The following is a 27793-nucleotide window of genomic DNA, read 5'->3' on the forward strand; positions in this document are numbered from 1 at the left end:
CAGGTGTTGTCCAGAAGTGTGGGTGCTGACCTCTGCTCAGTTCAGATTATCGCGACAGAGATTACAAAAAAAGGAAGTTCAACTCACGTCCGAATATTACGGCCATTCAGTTGTGATGTGAACATCATGAACTGGAATGTCGATGTGTAAAAGCATCAGTACGAGCAGGTGCATGAATAAAAACTGCTGCACTGTGGGTACGTTTGTAAGAGGTGAGCATAAACATCCACGGTTTGTATTAGAAGTAGCCAAAAAACCTGCAGTTTTTAGTTTTACAAGAAACTCCTCGTGTGTGCACGTGTACAACGCACACATGAAGACGCGTTTAGCGGATGGGGGCCTTCAGAGCAGCGTCGACTTCCTCCTCCGGCTGCAACGTGTGCCACTGAGCCACCGGGCGCCTCGGATTAGCCAGCATGTCGGACCAGTGGCGCAGGCCGACTCCCGAGGCGCCATAACCGATCCAGCACTTGCCGATGGGGTCGTTGCTGCCCAGTTTGTCGTAGTCGTAGACGGTGATCAGCACCTGCACTTTCTGTTAGCGGACACAGCAGCGGGAGAGAAAACGTGTGCAAATTTTAAACATTTTAAATGAAGGTTGTTTGATTATTGAGCATCAGTTATTTCCAACGTGCCCTTCAGCAACACATTCATCAACCAGTTTACAACCTAAACTGACGCATCGTGATCGTGTCACTGCTTGATGTTTCTTTATAGATCAAAAGTGACACACAAGTAACAGTTTAGGAAATGAAAGAAAGTGATAAACAACATGACTTTAAGCTACATTTAACTGCAAAACCACACATCTGGAGAGAGAGAGAGAGAGAGAGAGGGAAAGAGAAAGGGAGGGAGAGAGAGAGGGAGAGAGAGAGCGTGAGAGAGAGGGAAAGAGAAAGGGAGGGAGAGAGAGAGGAGAGAGAGAGCGTGAGAGAGAGGGAGAGAGAAAGGGAGGGAGAGAAGAGAGAGAGGGAGAGAGAGGGAGAGAGAAAGGGAGGGAGAGAGAGAGAGAGAGGGAGGGAGGGAGAGAGAGAGTGAGAGAGAGGGGGGGAGGGAGAGAGAGAGGGAGAGAGAAAGGGAGGGAGAGAGGGAGGGGGGAGGGAGAGAGAGAGGGAGAGAGAGAAGAGAGAGGGGGAGGGAGAGAGAGAAGAGAGAGGGGGAGGGAGAGAGAGGGGGGGGGAGGGAGAGAGAGGGAATGAGGGAGGGAGAAAGAAAGAAAAGGAGGGAGAGAGAAAGAGAGAGAAAAGCAAACAAAGGGAGGAAGAGAGTGGGGACAGGGGGAGACAGAGAGAGAGGGGGGAGAGGGAGGGATTCTCTCTCTCTCTCTCAGACCCCATTCAGTGTGTACCTCACTCACTTTCATTACTACAGTATCCATTATCCACCCAGCAGGTGACAGACACGTCTATGGGATTTTACACAGGCCAAACAAAGTTGATTTGTGGATTGTTCTGGTGCATCAAAGTTTACTGTATTTTAATGTCTTTGCCTTAAAGCCTAATCAAATGAAACAAAATCACTGCAAGCGGTCTGATCAGTTTACACACCTGGATTTGAGAGAAGGGAATCTCAAAGCTGAAGCTCTCGTTGAAGTAAGGGTTGAGAGTGTTTTGTTTGACTGACGTCTTCTTTTTCTTCAGTCGCTTTCCGTTGTGCTGCAGCACCACCTTAACAAACGGATCTAAGAAGGAAAAATGACGAGCAGAAAAAGACAACAGATCAGACAGATGAGAGCACATTAGCCGACCTTTGACCTCAACACAGCGTGCAGGGTACTTAATTACCTCTGTCAAGGAGGTTACGTTTTTGTGACAGTTTGTCTTTGTCTATATGTTTATCTGTGAGCAGGAATACACAAAAAGTACCAGGCTGGTTTTCATGAAACATGGTGGAGGGCCAAAAAATCAAATCAAATCAATTTTATTTATATAGCGCCAAAACACAACAAACAGTTGCCTCAAGGCGCTTTATATTGTAAGGCAAAGCCACCCTCAGACAGTGCATATCATGAATGCTTGGTCTTGTTGGATTTGTGAGAATCTACTGAATCTACTGGTACCTTGTTTCCCATGTAACAATAAGAAATATACTCAAAACCTGGATTAATCTTTTTAGTCACATAGCACTACTATTATTCTGAACACTACTGTAGGTCTTGGCTAAAGCAAGAATCCATGAAACTTTGGTGCAGATCTGATTCAACAGATAATCAGAAATCAAGCAGTTGGCAGTTGTGATAAAATGTTGGCAATGTGTATGAAAGATCTGCACTCAAGATCAAAGATCAGAAATCAGAATCACGTCTCAGTGATCAGTGGTGTGTGATCAGGCACAAAGTTCAAGCTCAGGGGTGAATGATCTGGATTAAGGTTGAAGGTCAAAGGAATGCAGTCAGAATCAAAGGGAAGCCATCAGGAACACAAATCAGTAATCAGGATCAAAGATGAGAGATCAAGATCAAGGATGGGGATCAAAGATCTGCAATCAGGGTGTGTTGTGGTCTGGGCTGCAGTCCGGACCGTCGTCATCCTTTCTAGCTTTTCCCTGTTTCCGGTCTGTTGGGAGCCTGTCAGCCAGCTGGTGAAGTGACACACTTGGGGCTCCTTTGAAGGGTCAGGACTGAGCTGGGCAGACCTTCATTGCCAGAATCTTCCATCATGTCCAGCATTAATGTTTTGTTTTCCTCATGCTCATGCTGAGTGGTTTCTTGTGAAACTCTTGTCTCCTCATGTCATTTTGATCTCTATGTTTTCCGTTAAACTTAAGACTTTATTATCTGGTTTTGCTGTTGTCTTTGAATTCAGTTTTTTTAAGTGCACCTTTTGTTTCCTTTTTGCTAACCCACGTTGGATTGCAGACTGAGTTTTTCACCTCCTCTGGACACTACCTGCAGTGGATTAACTTTCGCTCCTTTGTGGATTTTTGTCCCCCACCTCACCCCCACCCCCACAATTTTTCTATCTAATTGTGGCCTTCTGGTTCCTTGCAGTCTGCAACTCGTTGTACTCCACCCCCCTACTCCAAGATCAGCAGTCAGAATCAATGCTTAGTGATAAGGTGAGTAAACAGAACCAAAGCTATGCACTCAACATAAAAGGTAAATAGTCAGGATCAAAGGTTTGTGAACAGGGCCCAAATTTAGGTTCAGAGATGAGTGATAATGAACAAGAACTAAGCAATCAGGATCAAAGCTTAGTGATGAGGACAGAAGGTCTGTGATCATAGCCAAATGTATGTGATCAATATCAAAATTTAGCAGTCAGGATCAAACCTCAATGACAAGGATCAAAGACATTGGGATTAAAGCTCTGGATCAAAGATGAGTGATCAAGATATAAAAAAAAAATCAGGATCAGTGCCTGCACTCAGGTATAATAGTCAGCAATCAGGGTCAGAGATTGGTGATAAGGATCTAACAATCAGGATCAAAGGTCAGCTATTATGATCAAAGCTCAGTGATGAGTGGTCCTTAGGTCTTTAATTCCCAAGTTGTTCCTGGTGTGTAGTGAGCGCCATGCATGGCAGCACCCTGACATCAGTGTTTGTGTGAATGGGTGAATGTGAGGCATAATTGTAAAGCGCTTTGATCGTCTGACGCAGATGGAAAAGTACTATATAAATGCAGTCCATTTATGAGTGTCAAGAAAAGATCAAAGCTCAGTGATAAGGATAAAGAACCAGGATCAAAAGTCATTGATAAGGATCAAAGCTCAGTGATAAGGATAAAGAACCAGGATCAAAAGTCATTGATAAGGATCAAAGCTCAGTGATAAGCTTGAAGAACAGGATCAAAGGTCAGAAATTTGGATCAAATTAATTGATAAGGATTAAGAATATGGATCAAAGGTCAGAAAAAAGCAAAATGTTGCTAGTGACAATGTATACGGCTGTTGGACCGTATTTGTGATGCACTCTCTCACTCTCTGTAAATCTGGAAACAGGCCTGGATGGACGGATCAGTTTTTATGCCTTTTTGTGTGAGTGGAGCTTTCTTAATTCAGCCATTCTCCGATAAAGAGTGAAGTGTTGATCCTGACAGAGGCCTTCTGTGTTCTTCTAGTTATTTGTGTGAATGTGAACATCTTCACCTGACAGTCCTCCAACATCCATCTTCTTCAGGTTCTTGGCCTCCATGATGTTAACTGTTAGTTTACCCGCCGTGGGAACATAACGCAGGGAAATACAGATGTCACCCAGTTTCTCTTGCTGAAAGAACCAAAGCACAGCGCTTCAGCATATGTCACATTACGCCGCTATTAATATTTAAATATCTGACTCGTGACTGAAATGTTCTAACTTCACTTACATTTTATTCTTAATGTAAAAATGAAAAAAAAATACCTCCTCTTTCTCTCCTCCAACTAGATCTCTCCATTCGTGAATCGGCTGTGCGAGGTCTATGGTGTTCATGGGGATCTTGATTTCACCGATGACGTCATGTTTGCCAAAACGGTCAAAGTCAAAAACCTGTAGCACCAGAGTCTGACCACCTAACTCAGTGTACGGAATCTGAAGGGGGGGTAGAGCAAAGGATTTTTAATTTTCTGTGTATTAAATGCAATTATCACAGCAAGCAAAAGGTTAATGGAGTCAGTCAGTCAGTGAGTGAGTCCATGAATATGCAAAATTTACACAACTGCAAAAACTACTAAATGTGCAGAAATGAAAATTAAATCTAAAACAAGCTGTTTCAGCTGTAAATGTTGCTCATAATGGGGATGGAACTGTCAGATTTTGAGGATGTTAACTTGAAACTTCAACTATATTCAACTATAAAAGGCAGAACTAATAAAAAGATATGTACAATGTGACCCATTTCACGTTTTTCAGGAGGAAACTGATGACAGCAGCTTGCAGGAAAAGCCCTCCCCTCTGTGTTTTTTTGCTGCGCATCATTCATTTTTAGCATGCATGAGCACCAGTTATGTGCACGCCTGTGCCTATCATTTGAGCGTGGCTCTCTGTTTGCCTACTCCTCAAAGTCCTTTGTCCAGTTTCCACCAAATATGGTATGTGGATGAAAGTCAACTCCATAGGGGTTCATTTAGACAAATAGAGTGGAGTGGGGGTCAAATGCCAAAATTTAAATTACCGCCCACCACACCAATTTTCTAAAACTTGCCACACGCATTGGTGGGTCCCAGAATTGCCAAGGCAAGGTCAAATTTGTCCAAGGTCAGTCTTTAGGGTGAAAGTCTTTTTTAAATTTTTGGATTAAGGTCCACCCAAAATGGCACAGTGTTGATGGATTACCTTAAAGATGAAGGTCTCGTTGAAGACCGGACAGAGATTCTTACGCTGTACTTTTGTCTCAAACTTCTTCTTCTTGTCTGGCAGCATGTAGACTTTGACATAGGGGTCTGACGTGCCGCCGATATCCATAGCTGCAAGGTCCTGAGCTTGGAGGATGCCAACTATGAGCTGGACACAGGCACAGTGAGGGAGAGTTTTTAGACGTACTAGTCTATAAAATTGTTCACAGACTGGCACCTCCCTACCTTGCTGACCTAATTAAACCCTACGTACCGGTTTGGGCTTTGCGTTCTCAGGGCGCAGGACTACTTTGTGTCCCTAGGGTGAATAAAAAGTCTGCAGGTCATAGAGCTTTCTCTTATTGTGCCCCTGTTCTTGGAATGACCTCCCTGCGTCAATAAAACAGTCAGATTCTGTAGAGACTTTCGAGTTCAGACTTAAGACGCACTTATTTTCCCTTTCGTATGGCTAGCATACTGGCATAGTATAGTTCTACGCTTTTTACTCTTTTAATTCATTTTATTAGTAATTGGAGCATGCCGAAGCCTCAACTTTACCTAAATTCTGGGTCTTTTATTGAAGCTTAGGGCTAGTGGCCGGCGATCACCTTAGTATTTCCTGTTTTTCTTGTTGTTTAATGCTGATAAATTATATTGTATTTCTTGTCTTTCTGATGCCTGATTCTGTTTTTTTCTCTCTGTTTAAGGTGCAGCTCCATCCAGAGATGGGTGTGGTATTTGTGCTGGAGACCCTCCTGTCCTGTGCACCAACAGCATTTCCTGTATATTAGTTTTGTGAATTGTTCTGTAATTTGTGTCTGTAGCATGACCCAAGCAGAGGGTCACCCCTTTGAGTCTGGTCTGCTTGAGGTTTCTTCCTCAGAGGGAGTTTTTCTTTACCACTGCTGCTCTGGGGGCTAGTAAGGTTAGACCTTACTTTTGTGAAGCACTTTGAGGCAACTCTGCTGTGATTTGGCGCTATATAAATGAAAATAAATTGAAACTGAAAACTGAAAAATAGACCAAAATTATGTAATTACTTTTCATCACCAAACCCCTTTCTGAAGTCTTTCAGAAAGCGCTGTAACTAGGTTTAAGGATATGATTCCTTCTTTATGTTCTCTAATGCCATATACCAACACAGTGCAGAGTAGCTACCTAAACTCTGTAAGTGAGATAGAGTATCTCGTCAATAGTTTTACATCCTCATTGAAGACAACTTTGGATGCTGTAGCTCCTCTAAAAAAGAGAGCTTTAAATCAGAAGTGCCTGACTCCGTGGTATAACTCACAAACTCGTAGCTTAAAGCAGATAACCCGTAAGTTGGAGAGGAAATGGCGTCTCACTAATTTTGAAGATCTTCACTTAGCCTGGAAAAAGAGTCTGTTGCTCTATATAAAAGCCCTCCGTAAAGCTAGGACATCTTTCTACTCATCACTAATTGAAGAAAATAAGAACAACCCCAGGTTTCTTTTCAGCACTGTAGCCAGGCTGACAAAGAGTCAGAGCTCTATTGAGCTGAGTATTCCATTAACTTTAACTAGTAATGACTTCATGACTTTCTTTGCTAACAGAATTTTAACTATTAGAGAAAAAATTACTCATAACCATCCCAAAGACGTATCGTTATCTTTGGCTGCTTTCAGTGATGCCGGTATTTGGTTAGACTCTTTCTCTCCGATTGTTCTGTCTGAGTTATTTTCATTAGTTACTTCATCCAAACCATCAACATGTTTATTAGACCCCATTCCTACCAGGCTGCTCAAGGAAGCCCTACCATTATTTAATGCTTCGATCTTAAATATGATCAATCTATCTTTGTTAGTTGGCTATGTACCACAGGCTTTTAAGGTGGCAGTAATTAAACCATTACTTAAAAAGCCATCACTTGACCCAGCTATCTTAGCTAATTATAGGCCAATCTCCAACCTTCCTTTTCTCTCAAAAATTCTTGAAAGGGTAGTTGTAAAACAGCTAACTGATCATCTGCAGAGGACTGGTCTATTTGAAGAGTTTCAGTCAGGTTTTAGAATTCATCATAGTACAGAAGCAGCATTAGTGAAGGTTACAAATGATCTTCTTATGGCCTCGGACAGTGGACTCATCTCTGTGCTTGTTCTGTTAGACCTCAGTGCTGCTTTTGATACTGTTGACCATAAAATTTTATTACAGAGATTAGAGCATGCCATAGGTATTAAAGGCACTGCGCTGCGGTGGTTTGAATCATATTTGTCTAATAGATTACAATTTGTTCATGTAAATGGGGAATCTTCTTCACAGACTAAAGTTAATTATGGAGTTCCACAAGGTTCTGTGCTAGGACCAATTTTATTCACTTTATACATGCTTCCCTTAGGCAGTATTATTAGACGGTATTGCTTAAATTTTCATTGTTACGCAGATGATACCCAGCTTTATCTATCCATGAAGCCAGAGGACACACACCAATTAGCTAAACTGCAGGATTGTCTTACAGACATAAAGACATGGATGACCTACCTCTAATTTCCTGCTTTTAAACTCAGATAAAACTGAAGTTATTGTACTTGGCCCCACAAATCTTAGAAACATGGTGTCTAACCAGATCCTTACTCTGGATGGCATTACCCTGACCTCTAGTAATACTGTGAGAAATCTTGGAGTCATTTTTGATCAGGATATGTCATTCAAAGCGCATATTAAACAAATATGTAGGACTGCTTTTTTGCATTTACGCAATATCTCTAAAATCAGAAAGGTCTTGTCTCAGAGTGATGCTGAAAAACTAATTCATGCATTTATTTCCTCTAGGCTGGACTATTGTAATTCATTATTATCAGGTTGTCCTAAAAGTTCCCTAAAAAGCCTTCAGTTAATTCAAAATGCTGCAGCTAGAGTACTGACGGGGACTAGAAGGAGAGAGCATATCTCACCCTTATTGGCCTCTCTTCATTGGCTTCCTGTTAATTCTAGAATAGAATTTAAAATTCTTCTTCTTACTTATAAGGTTTTGAATAATCAGGTCCCATCTTATCTTAGGGACCTCGTAGTACCATATCACCCCAATAGAGCGCTTCGCTCTCAGACTGCAGGCTTACTTGTAGTTCCTAGGGTTTGTAAGAGTAGAATGGGAGGCAGAGCCTTCAGCTTTCAGGCTCCTCTCCTGTGGAACCAGCTCCCAATTCAGATCAGGGAGACAGACACCCTCTCTACTTTTAAGATTAGGCTTAAAACTTTCCTTTTTGCTAAAGCTTATAGTTAGGGCTGGATCAGGTGACCCTGAACCATCCCTTAGTTATGCTGCTATAGACATAGACTGCTGGGGGGTTCCCAAGATGCACTGTTTCTTTCTCTTTTTGCTCTGTATGCACCACTCTGCATTTAATCATTAGTGATCGATCTCTGCTCCCCTCCACAGCATGTCTTTTTCCTGGTTCTCTCCCTCAACCCCAACCAGTCCCAGCAGAAGACTGCCCCTCCCTGAGCCTGGTTCTGCTGGAGGTTTCTTCCTGTTAAAAGGGAGTTTTTCCTTCCCACTGTAGCCAAGTGCTTGCTCACAGGGGGTCGTTTTGACCGTTGGGGTTTTACATAATTATTGTATGGCCTTGCCTTACAATATAAAGCGCCTTGGGGCAACTGTTTGTTGTGATTTGGCGCTATATAAAAAAATTGATTGATTGATTGATTGAAACCCTTTCATGGTGAAACTGCCAACATCAATTTGTATTTCTCTGCTGGGAGATGAGGTGTTGCTCTACAGTAGTGTTCAGAATAATAGTAGTACTATGTGAATAAAAATATTAATCCAGGTTTTGAGTATATTTCTTATTGTTACATGGGAAACAAGATACCAGTAGATTCAGTAGATTCTCACAAATCCAACAAGACCAAGCATTCATGATATGCACACTCTTAAGGCTATGAAATTGGGCTATTAGTAAAAAAAAAGTAGAAAAGGGGGTGTTCACAATAACAGTAGCATCTGCTGTTGACGCTACAAACTCAAAACTATTGTGTTCAAACTGCTTTTTTTTAGCAATCCTGTGAATCACTAAACTAGTATTTAGTTGTATAACCACAGTTTTTCATGATTTCTTCACATCTGCAAGGCATTAATTTTGTTGGTTTGAAACCAAGATTTTAATGGGTTACTAGTGTGCTTGGGGTCATTGTCTTGTTGAAACACCCATTTCAACGGCATGTCCTCTTGAGCATAAGGCTGAAGAGGACATGGACAAAACCTGGATTAATCTTTTTAGTCACATAGCACTACTATTATTCTGAACGCTACTGTATATGTATCTGTGTGTGTGTACCTGGTTATCAGTAAAATTATAGTCAAGTGTGTACTCCAGTTTTCCAAAGTACTCTTTCTCCTCCTCCTTCTCTTTCTCTCCTTCCTGAAAGATAGTGATGATATCAGTTAGGAACATTATTCAGGGACACCTTTCAAACTGTTGGTACAGACTGTTGTGATAAGATTCTATCTAGTGATTTATTCAAGTTTTACGAAATTAACTGTAAAGTGGTGCATTAAAAAAAGAACTGGATACTCTAAAATATAAATGCACGGCTTTTCTTTTAATTCTAATTTTATTCTGCATTAATGGAAAAGACCTTTTCTTCTTTGCATTCTTCTTCGTATTTCACTCACTGTTCACAAATTATGTTAAAATCCATGTTAGTGACCACTTCACCTTTGCTAAAATAATCCATCCACCTTGCAGGTGTGATATATACAGTGGTGGGCACAGCAAACTAAAAAGTTAGCTTTGATAACAGCTAATCAGCTAACTGGAAAGTTATCTTTCATAAAGCTAAACCAATAAGCCACCCAAAGATTTATCAGAAGCTACAGCTAACCAATAACTTTCAGTATTGTCTCTGGTACACTTGCAACAACTTCTGTCTTTGTGCGCCTTACCCACTCCTGGAAGCTCCTGTTTACTACATATTTCACAGCAGTGAAGCAGTTGAGAGGCACTACGCTTAACTCCTCCCCCACACAGAAAACAAGCCATTTTTCCTTAACAGGATACAGCCATGCCACCGTGAGGCAGAGAGGTCTTGGAAAATAAAGCAGTTTTGACTTATGGTTTTGATTAAAAAAAATAACTCCATTAATGTCAATTCTGTCATTTGTACAAAGTTAAAATATAACACATACCTTTTAATTTTAAATGATGCACTAATTCTGAAGTTTTGTAACAAACACAGACAGATGCCAAAGGGATTATGGGTAAATGAGCTTCAGCTAACACTGATTGGTTGACTCATTCATTCTATGTAAAAATCAACACATTAATGTGACATGACGTGTGTGTTGGTATTTACATATAAATGTGCTTTTGTAAAATATGCCATTTTATTCATATGTAAAAAAAAAAAAAAAAAAGCCATTTGCAAAAGCCAAAAGTTGTGATTTTTCAACCGTCTGATATAACTGGGGTCAAAATGCATAGAACACTACCATCTACTGGCGCTGTGATGCTCAAACCCTTACCCATAATCATTTGCGTACCACTTTTTTTTTCGCACACCGGAACGTTGCTGCTGCTTAAACAACAGAATCCATGATGACAATTGGAAATTAATATTATACAACCAAAATGTACATTTTTATTTCTATAGCTGCTGCAAGAAGCTGCAACAACTCTGTCATGCAAAGGATTATGGGATATCTCAATACTTAGGGCGAATATATTATTAGATAATACTATTATCAGTATTATTAGATGGCATTGCTTAAATTTTCATTGTTACGCAGATGATACCCAGCTTTATCTATCCATGAAGCCAGAGGACACACACCAATTAGCTAAACTGTAGGAATGTCTTACAGACATAAAGACATGGATGACCTCTAATTTCCTGCTTTTAAACTCAGATAAAACTGAAGTTATTGTACTTGGCCCCACAAATCTTAGAAACATGGTGTCTAACCAGATCCTTACTCTGGATGGCATTACCCTGACCTCTAGTAATACTGTGAGAAATCTTGGAGTCATTTTTGATCAGGATATGTCATTCAATGCGCATATTAAACAAATATGTAGGACTGCTTTTTTGCATTTGCGCAATATCTCTAAAATTAGAAAGGTCTTGTCTCAGAGTGATGCTGAAAAACTAATTCATGCATTTATTTCCTCTAGGCTGGACTATTGTAATTCATTATTATTAGGTTGTCCTAAAAGTTCCCTGAAAAGCCTTCAGTTAATTCAAAATGCTGCAGCTAGAGTACTAACGGGGACTAGAAGGAGAGAGCATATTTCACCCATATTGGCCTCTCTTCATTGGCTTCCTGTTAATTCTAGAATAGAATTTAAAATTCTTCTTCTTACTTATAAGGTTTTGAATAATCAGGTCCCATCTTATCTTAGGGACCTCGTAGTACCATATCACCCCAATAGAGCGCTTCGCTCTCAGACTGCAGGCTTACTTGTAGTTCCTAGGGTTTGTAAGAGTAGAATGGGAGGCAGAGCCTTCAGCTTTCAGGCTCCTCTCCTGTGGAACCAGCTCCCATTTCAGATCAGGGAGACAGACACCCTCTCTACTTTTAAGATTAGGCTTAAAACTTTCCTTTTTGCTAAAGCTTATAGTTAGGGCTGGATCAGGTGACCCTGAACCATCCCTTAGTTATGCTGCTATAGACTTAGACTGCTGGGGGGTTCCCAAGATGCACTGAGTGTTTCTTTCTCTTTTTGCTCTGTATGCACGACTCTGCATTTAATCATTAGTGATTGATCTCTGCTCCCCTCCACAGCATGTCTTTTTCCTGGTTCTCTCCCTCAGCCCCAACCAGTCCCAGCAGAAGACTGCCCCTCCCTGAGCCTGGTTCTGCTGGAGGTTTCTTCCTGTTAAAAGGGAGTTTTTCCTTCCCACTGTAGCCAAGTGCTTGCTCACAGGGGGTCGTTTTGACCGTTGGGGTTTTACATAATTATTGTATGGCCTTGCCTTACAATATAAAGCGCCTTGGGGCAGCTGTTTGTTGTGATTTGGCGCTATATAAATAAAATTGATTGATTGATTGATTGAATACTGCCATGAACACTACTGGCCAGTAGATGGCAGTACAGACCGTGAAAACTTGCCAAAACAAATATTCCAAATTATCCGTGTGCTACGTGTAATCTGCGTGGAGAAGCTACCTGAGCTTCTTCTGGCATTTTTACATAAAACAAACACAATAACAACATCTATAAACCCAGAGAATATATTCTCACGAGAGTTTTAGGCACAAATGAAAAGACTATAATGAAAACATTAGCTTCGATAATTAGCGGTTAGCGGATTAGCAGAACTGTGCCCACCACTGGTTATATCAACACGCTGATTAAACAGCATGGTTATTGCACATGTGGTTCCTTGGACTGGTCTCAATAAAAGCCCATTCTAAAATGTGAATTTTTACCAAGCAAGATGACAGATATGTCACAAGTTTTAAGGGAGTGCTCCATTTGCATGTTGACTGCAGGAATGTCCACCAAAGCTGTTGCCTGTGAAATGAATGTTCATTGTCACCCCAGGACCGCCACATCCCGCTTATTCACCTAATATAGTCCATAGACCAAATTGGTTGGTCACTACCACCCAAAACACTTGATATGGCATTTTGAATGAATTGCCCTTTTAGGGATCAATAAAGTTGTTTGAATCTTGAATCTTGATTTTGGTCACGTATCTGCAAGGTTGGGTAGGATTACTTTGAAATGTAATCCAAAAGTAATCAGATTACAAGTAATCCAAATGTATGTACATACATACATATAATCCACAGGTATTCTTTCAAAGTAATCCTGCCCAACCTTGCCTATCTGTAGGGACTTGATAAAAGCAAGGTAGCCATCCCAGGGTGGTAGCTGTAGGCAGGTCCTGCTTTCAAAGTGTTTCAATGCTTAAATGATACAATGAATGAAATCAGGATTAATTTTAGAAATGCATGTTGGGCCAATTAGGTTTTTTTGTATCATTTAACGAAACTAAAGAACATTTAACCTTAACTTGCCTCAGTATACCATGGCCTACAGAAAAAAGTCTGCTTGCCATCCCAGTGTGGCAGTTATGCTCAGATAGGGGTCAATGAAGGATTACACAGGCGTCAAATTTAAAAATGCTCCGATCACACTGGGACATATACCACATTATTTATCTCATCATAGGGATTCCAAAAAAGTTTGGACTGTGTATGACTAGATATTAAGGAGATATTGGAGTAAAAACAGCTAACTTTCAGTTTTTCCAAGGGTCAGAAGTTAAAGATGCTCCAGTTTTGGTAAGAAGTGATGCAAATTATTGGTTGAGCTAATAGGATTAATAAATGGAATAGTTTTCACTGTACTGAATGCTTTGTCTCCAAAGTTATGGTCAAATACTCCTAAAGTCCATTGGATTCTAAGACACATGGCTATATTACTCCATAACTTGATAACAAAAAAATGACAGAGGCGCAAACTGTTCCTTTTTAGAATGCTACAAACTCAACCAATAATTTGTAGCATTTTCTACCCAAACTTAAGCAACTTTAACTTTTGTCCCCTGTACAAATTGAAATCGACTTTTTTAAGCTTTACCCCATAACGTCATAACATTCAGTCATAGACCATTAAAGCTATACCTTTTTGGAATCTTTGTGGCCAACAAAATAATGTGGTATGCTTTTCAATATGACTGGAGCATTTTTAGATGCTGACCCCTGTCTAATCCTTCATTTGACCTCGATCTGGCTATCGCTACCATCCTGAGACAGCTGTCATACATAAATATTAACTAGGGACATACGAGGGCTGTCCATAAAGTATAGGTCCTTTTATTTTTTTCAAAAACTATATGGATTTCATTCATATGTTTTTACGTCAGACATGCTTGAACCCTCGTGTGCATGCGTGAGTTTTTCCACGCCTGTCGGTGACGTCATTCGCCTGTGAGCACTCCTTGTGGGAGGAGTCGTCCAGCCCCTCAAATTCCTTTGTCTGAGAAGTTGTTGAGAGGCTGGCGCTTTGTTTGATCAAAATTTTTTCTAAACCTGTGAGACAAAAAAAATTAAAAATTAAGCTGGTTTTCAGTGAAAATTTTAACAGCTGATGAGAGATTTTGAGGTGATACTGTCGCTTTAAGGACTTCCCACGGTGCAAGACGTCGCGCAGCGCTCTCAGGCGCCGTCGTCAGCCTGTTTCAAGATGAAAACCTCCACATTTCAGGCTCTATTGATCCAGGACGTCGTGAGAGAACAGAGAAGTTTCAGAAGAAGTCGGTTTCAGCATTTTATCCGGATATTCCACTGTTAAAGGAGATTTTTTTAATGAAAGACGTGCAGACGGGTCCACATGTCGGGACGCAGCCGGTGCGGTGCGGCGGCACAGGAAAAACACCTCCGTGTTGATAACCATTTGTAAAATCCAGGCGGCTTTTGATGGCTTTCAGTGGAGTAAGTATATGAGAAATTGTTTAACAGCTGGACATGTTCCAACTTGTCCTTAAGGCTTCCAACAGAGGTGTTTTTCCTGTGGCGGAGCGTCGCAGCAGCTGCGAGCCGACGCTGCAATCCGTCCGCACGTCTTTCATTAAAAAAATCTCCTTTAACAGTGGAATATCCGGATAAAATGCTGAAACCGACTTCTTCTGAAACTTCTCTGTTCTCTCACGACGTCCTGGATCAATAGAGCCTGAAATGTGGAGGTTTTCAGCTTGAAACAGGCTGACGACGGCGCCTGAGAGCGCTGCGCGACGTGTCGCACCGTGGGAAGTCCTTAAAGTGACAGTATCACCTCAAAATCTCTCATCAGCCGTTAAAATTTTCACAGAAAACCAGCTTAATTTTTCGAACCGTGTCCACTTCGATGTTTCTCACAGGTTTAGAAAAAATTTTGATCAAACAAAGCGCCAGTCTCTCAGCAACTTCTCAGACAAAGGAATTCCGACGAGGGGCTGGACGACTCCTCCCACAAGGAGTGCTCACAGGCGAATGACGTCACCGACAGGCGTGGAAAAACTCACGCATGCGCACGAGGGTTCAAGCATGTCTGACGTAAAAACATATGAATGAAATCCATATAGTTTTTGAAAAAAATAAAAAGGACCTATACTTTATGGACAGCCCTCGTATACCTAGTAAATTATGGATGGTACGTTTTGTGACCCTAGGTGGTCGTGACATACCTGCCTCCAGCGGTCTGGTCGAAGGCCTAATAATGTTTTGTTTTTTTTTCCCCAAGATCAGCTTACATTTTGGAGAGGACTTTTATTGTGACCAATCCATGACATATCTGTTCAATGAGTGTCATGGACACATTCAACCAGAGCCCTTGGTCACCACACATAGCTCTGAGTACTTAAAGGTGCTCAATTGTTCAAAAAGTCAGTGTGCGGTGCAACAAAGTCTCTTTATTGCCAGGCAATAAAGGAGAGCCAAGTTCAACAGTGAACTCAAGTTATGCCAAGAACGCTCTGACCTGACCTTGATGTGTGCCCGTCTTTGAGCTTCCACAACCACAGACCTGCTTCTTAACATTGTATCTTTTCACCATTAGAACATCTATTTGTAGCAGCTTTTGGGTAATGCACAGACAGGTTTTAGCCTGTTCACCCGTTTCCCACCTACAAAGAATGGAGAGGTCTGTAATTTTTTATTGTAGGTACACTTCAACTGTGAGAGACAGAATCTAAAAAAATCCAGAAAATCACATTGTATGATTTTTAAACAATTCATTTGCATTTTATTGCATGAAATAAGTATTTGATCAACCAGCACGAATTCTGGCTCTCACAGACCTGTTAATTTTTCTTTAAGAAGCCCTCTTATTCTGCACTCTTTACCTGTATTAATTGCACCTGTTTGAACTTGTTACCTGTATAAAAGACACCTGTTCACACACTCAGTCAATCACACTCCAACCTGTCCACCATAACCAAGACCAAAGAGCTGTCTAAGGACACCAGAGACAAAACTGTAGACCTGCACAAGGCTGGGATGGACTACAGGACATCAGGCAAGCAGCTTGGTAGAAGACAACAACTGTTATGATTATTTATTAGAAAGTGGAAGAAACACAAGATGACTGTCAATCCCCCTCAGTCTGGGATTCCATGCAAGATCTCACATTGTGGAGCAAGGATGATTCTGAGAAAGCTCAGAACTACACAGGAGGACCTGGTCAATGATCTGAAGAGAGCTGGGACCACAGTCACAAAGATTACATTAGTAACACATGATGCTGTCATGGTTTAAAATCCTGCAGGGCAGCAAGGTCCCCCTGCTCAAGCCAGCACATGTCCAGGCCTGTTTGAAGTTCACCAGTGACCATCTGGATGATCCAGAGGAGGCATGGGAGAAGGTCATGTGGTCAGATGAGACCAAAAGAGAGCTTTTTGGAATCAACTCCATTTGTCATGTTTAGAGGATGAGAACAACCCCAAGAAAACCATCCCAACCGTGAAGCATGGGGGTGGAAACATCATACTCTGGGGTGCTCTTCTGCAAAGGCGACAGGACGACTGCACCGTATTGAAGGATGGATGGTGTCATGTATTGCGAGATTTTCTAAAACAACCTTCCCTCAGTAAGAGCATTGAAGATGGGTCGTGGCTGGGTCTTCCAGCAAGTCTTCCAACAATGACCCCAAACACACAGCCAGGGCAACTAAGGAGTTATTTTTTTTAGATTATGTCTCTCACAGTGGACATGCACCTAAGATGAAAATTTCAGACCCCTCCATGATTTCTAAGTGGGAGAACTTGCAAAATCGCAGGGTGTTCAAATACTTATTTTCCTCACTGTATGTCAGATTTTAGCCATAGGCTAATTTCCATGTGTAGTCCCTGACAGGCTGATGTAAAAATTAACAAACAATTAACAATAAAAGCACATGGACGTCACAGAAACTTCCAATACAACAAACTACAGTACATAGGGGTCACTAACTACTACAGCAACAAGACACAATACTGGACAACAGACAGGAGACAAGAGGACAAAAAGAACCGAGGAGAACCAGAAAGGACAAGCGGTTCTCTCAAACGTTCTGTTGTCAAACCGATATATTCTGGGTTTTCTACAACTTTTGACACCTTCTGCAAAACCTGTCATCATACTCCCTCCAATATTGTTGTGAATGACTCACGAGCTGTCTGAAGTATCTTAACTTGTGAGATTTAATGTGATTCAGCAATGTGCTTTCTGTTCTTGACACTTTGTAGACTTATTCATTGGTCATCATCTTCCCCTTTGAGATTCTCAGCAGCTTTTTAATGTACATATTATTTTATCAAATGTGTTAATAAAACTTCACAAGAGCACTGCGCTCATAGAGCGCAAACCTCCACCAACACTAGTTTCCAATTCCAAAATTTTATTTTGGAAAAAACTTTCAAGGTCAAAATCTTGTTAGAAGCTGCTATTCATAAGATAGAATATAATACAAAATATAGATCAAAAGGGCGTTTCAATGTTAAAATCAAATATCCGCGAATCCCGCAATATGGAAAAGTCTAAGTCAAACAGTCTATTCATTGAGTGCCACTGTGCACCTCATTGTCACAAATTAGAGTGACTGAGGCACTTCTGATTGAGATATAATGCAATACAGTATGTACACCAAATGGGCTTTTGAATGTTAAATTAAAATGTCTACAAAATCCACAATCCAGATCAGATCCATGTGAAACTTTGTCAGGTAATAGTGAGTGCCAGTCCACACCTCACTATCAAATATGAGAGTGACTGGGGCACGTTTCATTAAGATATAATGTAAAATATACATTAAATGGGGTTTTCAATGTTATATTTAAGTGGCCACAAAATCTGTAATCTGGATCAGATCCGGATCAAATTTTGTCAGGTGATAAAGGATACAATCCTACACAATACTCTCACATATGAAAGAAATGCTACCTTTTTTGACAGAGTTATGAATTTTTGAAAATTCGATCAGTGTTAAAGGATAGGGATTTTTCCAATTTCCAAGATTTTTCCTGACTTTGACCATGAAATTTTAATCCTCTATAGAAATTTCATAACAATATATGGAAAATTGTGGGTTACAAGCTGTTCACAAAGAAAAAACAAACAACATAACCACCTCCTGACTTCAATGGTGGAGGTAAAAATACACCTTTGTGTGTGCGATTTAAATTTTTTTGTTTGTTTGGTTTTTTGCTTTTACCTTGTGAAATACGGGAGTGAAAACCAATGTGTTGCTTTTATATTTTTGTCAAGCACAGTTTAGTTTTGTCTACAGCATGTGACAACTATAAACGTAAAGTAACCCACATTTCCAACTTCCCTCACCTTCGTTTCCTCTGCCTCCTCTCCTCCCTCCTTCTCCTTCCTCCTGCGTCCTCGCCCCGCCTTCCTCTCACGGGCTTTCTTGGGCTTCGTGCCCTTATTGATGCACTTCTTGTAGATGCAGAAAATCATGCAGGCCACGAGAACCAGGACCACGACCACGATGGCGCCCACGGCCCACATAGGCACTGGAGAAAGGTCAGAGGTAATGGTTGGTCCAGATTTAACAGGCAGAAAGCAAAACATCTTTCTTCACTGAGCTAGATTAGTTCTTGCCTTGTGTGCAAACTTTTTTCCCCAAATATCTTAAATTTTCAGCTGATCCCCACAAATCCTGGATCAAATGATCAATGTCATGAAGTGGAAGGACCTGATTCATTTTGGTGTTGAAGAGCTTGGTGCCAAGTAGAACATGTGCTCTGGGGCATGTTGGATGAACATTCTCCACAGGAAAAACAAAGCTTGTCTTCATGCACTTTACAGTTTACAAAATCTCATTTTCATGAGCAAAGCTTGAAGCTGGTGAAGAGTGAGAATGTTCAAACCATGCAGTGCAGAAACGCTACCCTCCTCATAACAGCTGCACTTTCAATCAGAGGCTTGGGTTCTACTTATAAACCTACTGTTTTTACTACAGGTTCCAAAGGATAAAAACAGAACAAATACAAGAGAGCGGGACTTACGGTTAAGCTTATGATCTTGAACAGCAGAGTGGTGACATGAAGAAATGAGGACAGAGTAAAAACAAAACAAAACACATGAAACATGAATGCAAAATGGTTTATGGATGGATTATGGTGTGATTTGATTTTAAAAAGGAAAAAAATTAATATTGACGGCTTCTCATTAGTGAGTGGGAGCTTGTGTGACTCTTCTGAATCAAAAATTAGATGGATCTTAGTTTTTATGCTCCTACTTTAAAAAATAAATTACATTTGTTCATTGCAAAAACCAGCATTTGAGTTTTCTGCACTGCACTGATTTTTAAAGTGTTGACAGACACGTGTTTTGTTGGCTAGAGTTTACATTTCTATCCAGCTTTTCATGATTACACAGTTTTCGGTTACTTGTTGTGCCCTTAAGCTGTGAATTCTAAGATCTGGAAAGAAAAAAAAAAAAAATTTACCAGCTCAGTTCTCTGCACTTTGTGCACTGCATAAAGGGATAATTTTGTGGGGGGGAATTGAATCTGCGATTCATAAACATCTTCAAAGTCTCATAATTCCACATCTGTGCATGCAGAAAAATAACCTGTCACTAAAAGTGGGACTTGAATTGACTTGTTTTGTTCTTTTGTGACATCATGTCTCTCTACAACTCCTTTAAACAATTTTAATTGCCTGTTTTGTAAGTGTCAGTGGGCATTTTGACGTGAAACTGCTTTTAAGACACTTAGGGCCTGACTAACTAAAGGTTTGCATGCATAAAACATGTATAAACTCTATGGCGTCTGCAAACATATGATGTACTAAAGGTGTGCACTGAGGATTGTGTCTTTCAAATGAGCAAAATAACACACCCACCCTTTTGAATATGCAGTTTGGGGTGTATCTACTCGAGTGTGCAAAATACTGAGCAGTGAAAATGCAAATAGATTATTTTAAAACATTTTAATTTATAAAACCCAAAAGCAATTTCAGTGTATTGTGACTGTGTCTGTATTTTGTACAGACACACATAAATGGGATTCAAAGTCCTTTCCCGGGAGCTGTTTGGGATATGCATTTCTTTATTTTCATTCACCAATCTTCTTTAACATGCTGTGGGGATGTTTTTCAGCAGCAGGAACTGGGAGACTAGTCATGGTTGAAGGAAAGATGACTACAGCAATGTACAGAGACATCCTGGATGAAAACCTGCTCCAGAGCGTTCTTGACCTCAGACTGGGGCGACAGTTCATCTTTCAGCAGGGCAATGACCCAAAGCATACAACCAAGATATGAAAGGAGTGGTTTCAGGACAACTCTGTGAATGTCCTTGAGTGGCCCAGCCAGAGCCCAGACCTGAATCCAATTGACCATCTTGGGAGAGATCTGAAAATGGCTATACACCAACGCTCCCCATCCAACCTGATGGAGCTTGAGAGGTGCTGTAAAGAGCAACTGGCAAAACTGCCCAAAGATAGGTGCACCAGGCTTGTGGCATCATATTCAAGAATGCCATTATGGGGTGTGTGAGTAGAATTGTGAGGGAAAAAATAAATTTACTCCATTTTGAAATAAGGCTGTAACATAAAATGTGGAAAACTGAAGCGGTGTGAATATTTTCTAGGTGCACTGTAACACTGTAGATGTTGGAACTTATACCACTGATCATCCAGTAGTCTGAAAAACTGCATTCAAGCTCACTTTTTTTGTATCAAAGGCATAATATGAATTTGAATGAAAATGTGCATATTTTCTGATATATGTGTGCACGGGCGCTCACTTGGCAGATGCGTGAGCTCATTGAAGAACTTATTCTTCATGTGGACAAACTGGTGGTTGTTGTGATGCGAGGGCGGTGCAGGAGGTGGTGGGGGTTCCTTCTCCTCCTCAGCTGCCCTGGGGACCCGCACCCCCGCCACTTTGACCAAACGCATTGCTGCTCTGTGAAAGCAAAAAAACAAAATCAGATACATTTCTACACTTCTCTTTATTACTGCAGAATTTCTGTTTTTCCCTATTCCCCTTTTGTCATAATCTTTACGCTTCTCTTTTTTTTAAGCCTCATCCTGTTTGACCTTTGACCTGGCTGTAATCTCTTTGATCCTCTCACTCACCTTCCCAGGCACTGTGATCTCATAAAGCCATCAGTAGGGATATGGGATGCATACCATCCAAAAAAGATGCTTAAGAAGACTGATGAATCACTCTGTGCTGTACATGGCTACATGAGTTGCATAATTTTGACATTCTTTATACCACACTGCTGCTAATACTCGCACTCATACTTTTACCGAGATAAAACATTTGATATTTAAGACTCTGTCCCACCCTGCCTTGCTTTGTTGTGCCTTCAGAGGAACTGATGCACACATTGACACTTCCACACTCTATCCACACTACACATTCTTCAGTTGCAGTACAGCGATGTAACACGATTAAGTGCCAGAGGTAATCCAAAAATCCCTCGTCTTAATAAAATTAAGGGCATCTTGATTCTCTGTGACTCATCCCCTTTCTTCACGCCTCCTAGGTTTGTCAACTTCACATCCTTCTCTACCAAAATTATTCATTACAGCAGGTGAAAAAGGAAATATAGTGCCCCTGCTCTGAGTCTGAAGCCAATTTTGACCTAATGGTGTCGTCACACTGTAGCAGACTGAGTAAAGTGATTAGAGCAGACTTAAATTATTTGTCCAGTGGCAAAAATCGCCAAATCCTTTGGTCTCAGGTAGAGTTCAAGCTCTGAAGGAATGAGAGGACAAGCACCGAATGTGGGTGCACAGCACTTCCGGACGTGAACAGTAAATGAACAAATAATGACAGATAAAACTATCGCCTACTGGACATGCACTGGCAAACTAGCAAACGTACAGAACAAAATAGTAAACAAACGCACAACCAACGGGGAAGTTCTATGTCTGATGTCCGTTCAAAGTTTGGAGCATGCACAAAACTTTCCGACGGACTGCCTGGAAATTAGTTTTAAGCTATAAAGTTATGTATAATTAGAGGCATGGACGCTTTGAGTGACAGCTCTTGCGTTGCTGCTGAGCCAAGTGGTCAGAGTGTTGCTCGCTCAGTGGCTACTGGCTGCAGCTGTGTTTTCTGAGCATTTCATGAGAAATATCTATAATAATATGGCTTGTTATGTGGTCCCTGTGCGGGACAGAAAGAGACTCACCAGGTTAGTCAGAAGGGCTGGCTTTGTCCTTGAATGTACTCTGGACCCCATAGAGGTGGTGGGTGAGAGAAGGATGTTAGATAAGCTGACATAATTTATGGATAACCTTCTCAACCCTTACATGAGACTGTGGGAGCCTCCTTCTGTAATAGACTGCTGCACCCTCGGTGCAAAACAGAATGCCTCCGCAGGTCATTTATTGAAACTGCAGTCAGACTGTATAATACCTCAAAATGTTTTTAGCACCATAACCACCTGCTGATTTTGCACTATTAACTACGACTTCCACTGCTTTTTGTACTTTATTACATGCACAACTGTGCAATTTATCCTGTGCAACAATTTTATTCTATTTTTCACGTAACCTGTTCACATTAGTATTTGGTGAAGACCTGCATGGTCCATATACTACTCTTAGAGAAGAATGTGTATTTCCAAAATGAATCCCGATTTCATTCATTGGGTGCTATTTTGAGATCTGGAAAACAGCACCCCCTATAATCAGTTTTCGGCTCTGTGATGTTGGCTTTCTTTTGAAATGAACATACAAGTTTGATTCCCCCCCAAAACAATAATGTCTTGGGGCTAAAACTGAGGATTTGGGGCATTATTTTGCCTTTGGAACACATGAAACACTGCCACTTTAATGCGTCAGTACTCAATCTAACCACCAGGGGAAAAATCAGCTGATCCAAACTCACAGCTCAAACAATAAAGTTTCCATCTAGAAAAGCTGACCCATTCTCTGTTTTGTTAACTGCTCAGTATGAATGAACGTGTGCGAACTATATGTATGTAGGAATGCTATGAATCTATGCGTAGAGTGTGAAGGATAAAAATAAATGTGATAATGTGTGTGACAGTGATGAGATGCGTCAGTGCCACACAGCCTCCAAACTGAAATGCAGCCACAATCTTTCGCTTGGGTGGGACCATTTGCACATGTAGCAGTGTTATTTTAATCCTGAAAAAAATTACTGCTGTACCAGCTTACAAAGCAACATGTAGAATAAGTACTGCCAGTAAACAATAATGCACGCATTTATTGTCATGGCTCACGTTTCTGGTATTTTGGATTCTGTGGGTTTCTAGAATTATGGTTAATTTTTTATATTTTATCATGGTGCTGTGTTTACTTTTCTTTCATCAGTGTTTATTCCCTGAAACTTTACCTATCACTTCCATGTTCATTTCTAAGGCTTTTTAACTGTTAATTTGTCACCTCCTCACCAGATTGTCTACCTTCATGCAATCGCTCTTGAATTTTTCTGATGTTTACTTCAGTGTTGCCAACTCTCACTGCCCTTTTGTGTTTATAGAGTATAAGTTGCCAATTCTTAGTTTGTTCACTTGGTGATTGCTGATCGCGTATCAGCCCCATGCCCATCTCTGTACATAATGCTTCTGCTGCTCCTCTTAAGGACAAGGGTGCATGTTAGACTATTGTCCCATGTGCCAGACCTTCACCTGTTCAACCAACCTCTCACCTCTCCTGCTATTAGGACAACACTATGGTACAGACTCTTCCTGTTGTGTTCAAACCAGCTGAACCTCTGTACAATAAACTAGTTTTTACTACCCTCTTGTTCTCTGCATTGGGGTCTTCTCCCAAGCCATTACAATTATGGTTTTCATGGGAAGGATTCCTGTCAACAACCCTGACCAACATCTGATTTCAAAGAAACATACTACAACCCCTGGCAAAAATTATGGAATCACCAGCCTCAGAGGATGTTCATTCAGTTGTTTAATTTTGTAGAAAAAAAAGCAGATCACAGACATGACACAAAACTAAAGTCATTTCAAATGGCAACTTTCTGGCTTTAAGAAACACTATAAGAAATCAAGAAAAAAAAATTGTGGCAGTCAGTAACGGTTACTTTTTTAGACCAAGCAGAGGGAAAAAAATATGGACTCACTCAATTCTGAGGAATAAATTATGGAATCACCCTGTAAATTTTCATCCCCAAAACTAACACCTACATCAAATCAGATCTGCTCGTTAGTCTGCATCTAAAAAGGAGTGATCACACCTCGGAGAGCTGTTGCACCAAGTGGACTGACATGAATCATGGCTCCAACATGAGATGTCAATTGAAACAAAGGAGAGGATTATCAAACTCTTAAAAGAGGGTAAATCATCACGCAATGTTGCAAAAGATGTTGGTTGTTCACAGTCAGCTGTGTCTAAACTCTGGACCAAATACAAACAACATGGGAAGGTTGTTAAAGGCAAACATATTGGTAGACCAAGGAAGACATCAAAGCGTCAAGACAGAAAACTTAAAGCAATATGTCTCAAAAATCGAAAATGCACAACAAAACAAATGAGGAACGAATGGGAGGAAACTGGAGTCAACGTCTGTGACTGAACTGTAAGAACTGAACTGTAAAAACAAGGTTAGAATGGGCTAAGGAAAAGCAATCGTGGACTGTGGATGACTGGATGAAAGTCATATTCAGTGATGAATCTTGAATCTGCATTGGGCAAGGTGATGATGCTGGAACTTTTGTTTGGTGCCATTCCAATGAGATTTTGAGATTTATAAAGATGACTGCCTGAAGAGAACATGTAAATTTCCACAGTCATTGATGATATGGGGCTGCATGTCAGGTAAAGGCACTGGGGAGATGGCTGTCATTACATCATCAATAAATGCACAAGTTTACGTTGATATTTTGGACACTTTTCTTATCCCATCAATTGAAAGGATGTTTGTGGATGATGAAATCATTTTTCAAGAAGATAATGCATCTTGCCATAGAGCAAAAACTGTGAAAACATTCCTTGCAAAAAGACACATAGGGTCAATGTCATGGCCTGCAAATAGTCCGGATCTTAATCGAATTGAAAATCTTTGGTGGAAGTTGAAGAAAATGGTCCATGACAAGGCTCCAACCTGCAAAGCTGATCTGGCAACAACAATCAGAGAAAGTTGGAGCCAGATTGATGAAGAGTACTGTTTGTCACTCATTAAGTCCATGCCTCAGAGACTGCAAGCTGTTATAAAAGCCAGAGGTGGTGCAACAAAATACTAGTGATGTGTTGGAGCATTCTTTTGTTTTTCATGATTCCATAATTTTTTCCTCAGAATTGAGTGATTCCATATTTTTTTCTCTCTGCTTGGTCTAAAAAAGTAACTGTTACTGACTGCCACAATTTTTTTCCTGATTTCTTATAGTGTTTCTTAAAGCCAGAAAGTTGCCATTTGAAATGACTTTAGTTTTGTGTCATGTCTGTGATCTGCTTTTTTTCTACAAAATTAAACAACTGAATGAACATCCTCCGAGGCCGGTGATTCCATAATTTTTGCCAGGGGTTGTATATGTGCTTACAGATTTTTCAGTCTGATCTGACTAATAGGACCAAAAAACACCTTTGATGACTTCAGCCCCATTCTGCTGTTTCTAATCAGAGCTCACCTAATCTGAGCTCACCTCTTATCTGGGTCACAGCAGATTTAGGCTGGACTACTGCTCAGCAATTACATCAAGTCACATACCAACAAGCTGAGCTGTTGGAATCATTGCATTTACACAGAGTTAATTCACCGTTTCTCCTTAATAGTAAGTCCCTTCGGCTGCTCCCTTGTTTGCACTTGGGGTCGCCACAGCAAATCCAAGGTGGATCTGCATGTTGAATTGGCACAAGTTTTACGCCGGATGCCCTTCCTGACGCAACTCCACATTACATGGAGAAATGTGGCAAGGGTGGGATTTGAACCCGGAACCTTCTGAACTGAAACCAAGCGCATTAACCACTTGATTGAATTAAATAAAGTCCAAGAAATATTCAGTGACAGGCATGTTCTTGTGCCTGTGCCCTGACTTGTGTAAAAGTGATGATTTAAATGCTATATTAAATGTGGTCTATTATTTGGCATCCTGTCTCAGCACAAAACTGAGTTGATTGTTTGGACGCAGTTCTACAACTTCGTACAAATAATGAAATAAGACGAGCAACATCTGCATCAACAGCACATAGACCTAAATCACAAACAGTTCATTCAGCCTCACAGAAGAATCATCAGGATGTTGGACCATATGCTGCAATACGAAAAACACCACAAGTCAAAAGCCACAGCCGAGTCACATAACTGAGGTCACGCATGCGTGCACACACACTAAATAGGCCGGCTTTAGGTTCAGATAATCTCTTACTAATCTATACTAATTTTGGAAAACATCCTCCACTATATAATACCCATTGTGCCATTAAATTACAACAAATGGGTAACTAACTTTCTCTATTAAATTTAGGTTCCTGGTTGGATAGCAAGATTTTTTTCCATAAGTGATTTCTTCACTTATTTTATTTCTTTGTATATTCAAATAAAGGCTAAATCTTACAGTCAGTATGATCAAACGTCACCTCTGGAAACAATTTAGGATTTTGACCCATGTGGGTTAAAATACAGCAACAAAACACATGACATCACCCCAAAAATACATACTTTAACAGCAATGAAAGCAGCTGTAATACACCACAGGAATAATGGTACTTCAGGATTGTAACAAAATTTTAATTGAAAAAGTAAAGCCAAAATAAAGTTACACCTACTTTTGGGTAATTAACTGAAATGGAAATTTTGAAAGCAACTCCAGACCCATCTGCTGCCTTAACAACAAAGCGACATGCTGGACTGAAGCCACAATTATAATTATCTGGGATCTTTCAGTTGCTGAAAATGTAACTCATACACCTTTCAACTGATTTCATGACATAATCCACCTAAATTTAAAGTTGACAGTCTGCTTTATATGACATGGACCTGAAAGCATCTCTCCAGCTAAAACAGATCTATCCTGTTCTGGTACCCAATGAGAACTTACCATTTGAATTTTTTTTTTTTTTCCAAATTACTTCTCAATGCTTTAAAAATAATGACAAAAAAAACAAAGCTGTAACCTAACAGAAAAATCATACCTTATTTTGTCCTTGTCAGTTTTCGTGCATCCAAAAGTAATGAGTCCAGCAGATGTCTCCACAGCTTTTGCTCGCTCTCCTCCCTCCCCCTAATCTCCACATTATCCCTCTCTGCCAACTACTCAGCTAATACAGAGAAAAAGTTAATTTACAATTTTACTAAGTCTTCAGATCATTCAAAACAAATTTCAGTTGTCAGGGACAAGTTACTCAACTGATGCAAATATCACTCAAGATTCCAGTGCATCCAGATATTGTTTGGAATTTATATGGTAAACTTCCATATCACTGGGTTCAAATCCCACTACTTATGTCTGGACACTGCTTTTGCACAATACTCTTGTTCCATTTTGTGCAGTTAACATGAGTGTGCAAGTGGGCAAAAAGACAACTTTACCTCAGTCCACCCAGCTGTAAATGAGTACCAGCCTGGACTGGGGAAGTTTAAGTTACCTGCATCTTTGGCGTCCCACTATATGGGGACGCCAGATTCAGCTGCTTGACACTACGGAATCTGGAGGAAAATAC

General features: G+C 40.5%; 1 protein-coding gene across 3 annotated transcripts; it reads right to left on the minus strand.

The window, feature by feature from the left end:
• syt5a (synaptotagmin Va) lies at nt 1–27297 on the minus strand. 3 transcript variants are annotated; one of them, XM_034189923.1, is made up of 10 exons: nt 27266–27297; nt 20938–21098; nt 19194–19208; nt 18514–18698; nt 9548–9631; nt 5254–5421; nt 4342–4509; nt 4089–4206; nt 1548–1681; nt 1–535 (listed from the first exon to the last, which is right to left on the minus strand). In XM_034189923.1, exons 2-10 carry the CDS (start codon nt 21089–21091, stop codon nt 326–328), a joined length of 1236 nt encoding a protein of 411 aa, XP_034045814.1. In that variant the 5' UTR covers nt 21092–21098; nt 27266–27297; the 3' UTR covers nt 1–325. The 3 variants fall into 3 exon arrangements, with proteins under 3 accessions (XP_034045814.1, XP_034045811.1, XP_034045812.1); XM_034189920.1 differs by lacking the exon at nt 27266–27297 and having other exon boundaries at nt 20938–21227; XM_034189921.1 differs by lacking the exons at nt 19194–19208; nt 27266–27297 and having other exon boundaries at nt 20938–21227.
• Between the last annotated feature and the right edge of the window lie 496 nt (nt 27298–27793).

Source organism: Thalassophryne amazonica, chromosome 16, assembly GCF_902500255.1.
Source record: "Thalassophryne amazonica chromosome 16, fThaAma1.1, whole genome shotgun sequence".
In the NCBI taxonomy this organism is placed as follows: Eukaryota; Metazoa; Chordata; class Actinopteri; order Batrachoidiformes; family Batrachoididae; genus Thalassophryne; species Thalassophryne amazonica.

Excerpts from the sequence above, each read along its gene's own strand:
- syt5a (XM_034189920.1), bottom strand. The coding sequence starts at position 21,130 with ATGTATCTGATTTTGTTTTTTTGCTTTCACAGAGCAGCAATGCGTTTG. Across the intron at positions 5,422-9,547 it reads ATAATTTTACTGATAACCAG|CTCATAGTTGGCATCCTCCA; the intron begins GTACACACACAC and ends GCCTGTGTCCAG. Across the intron at positions 536-1,547 it reads TTCCCTTCTCTCAAATCCAG|AAAGTGCAGGTGCTGATCAC; the intron begins GTGTGTAAACTG and ends GTCCGCTAACAG.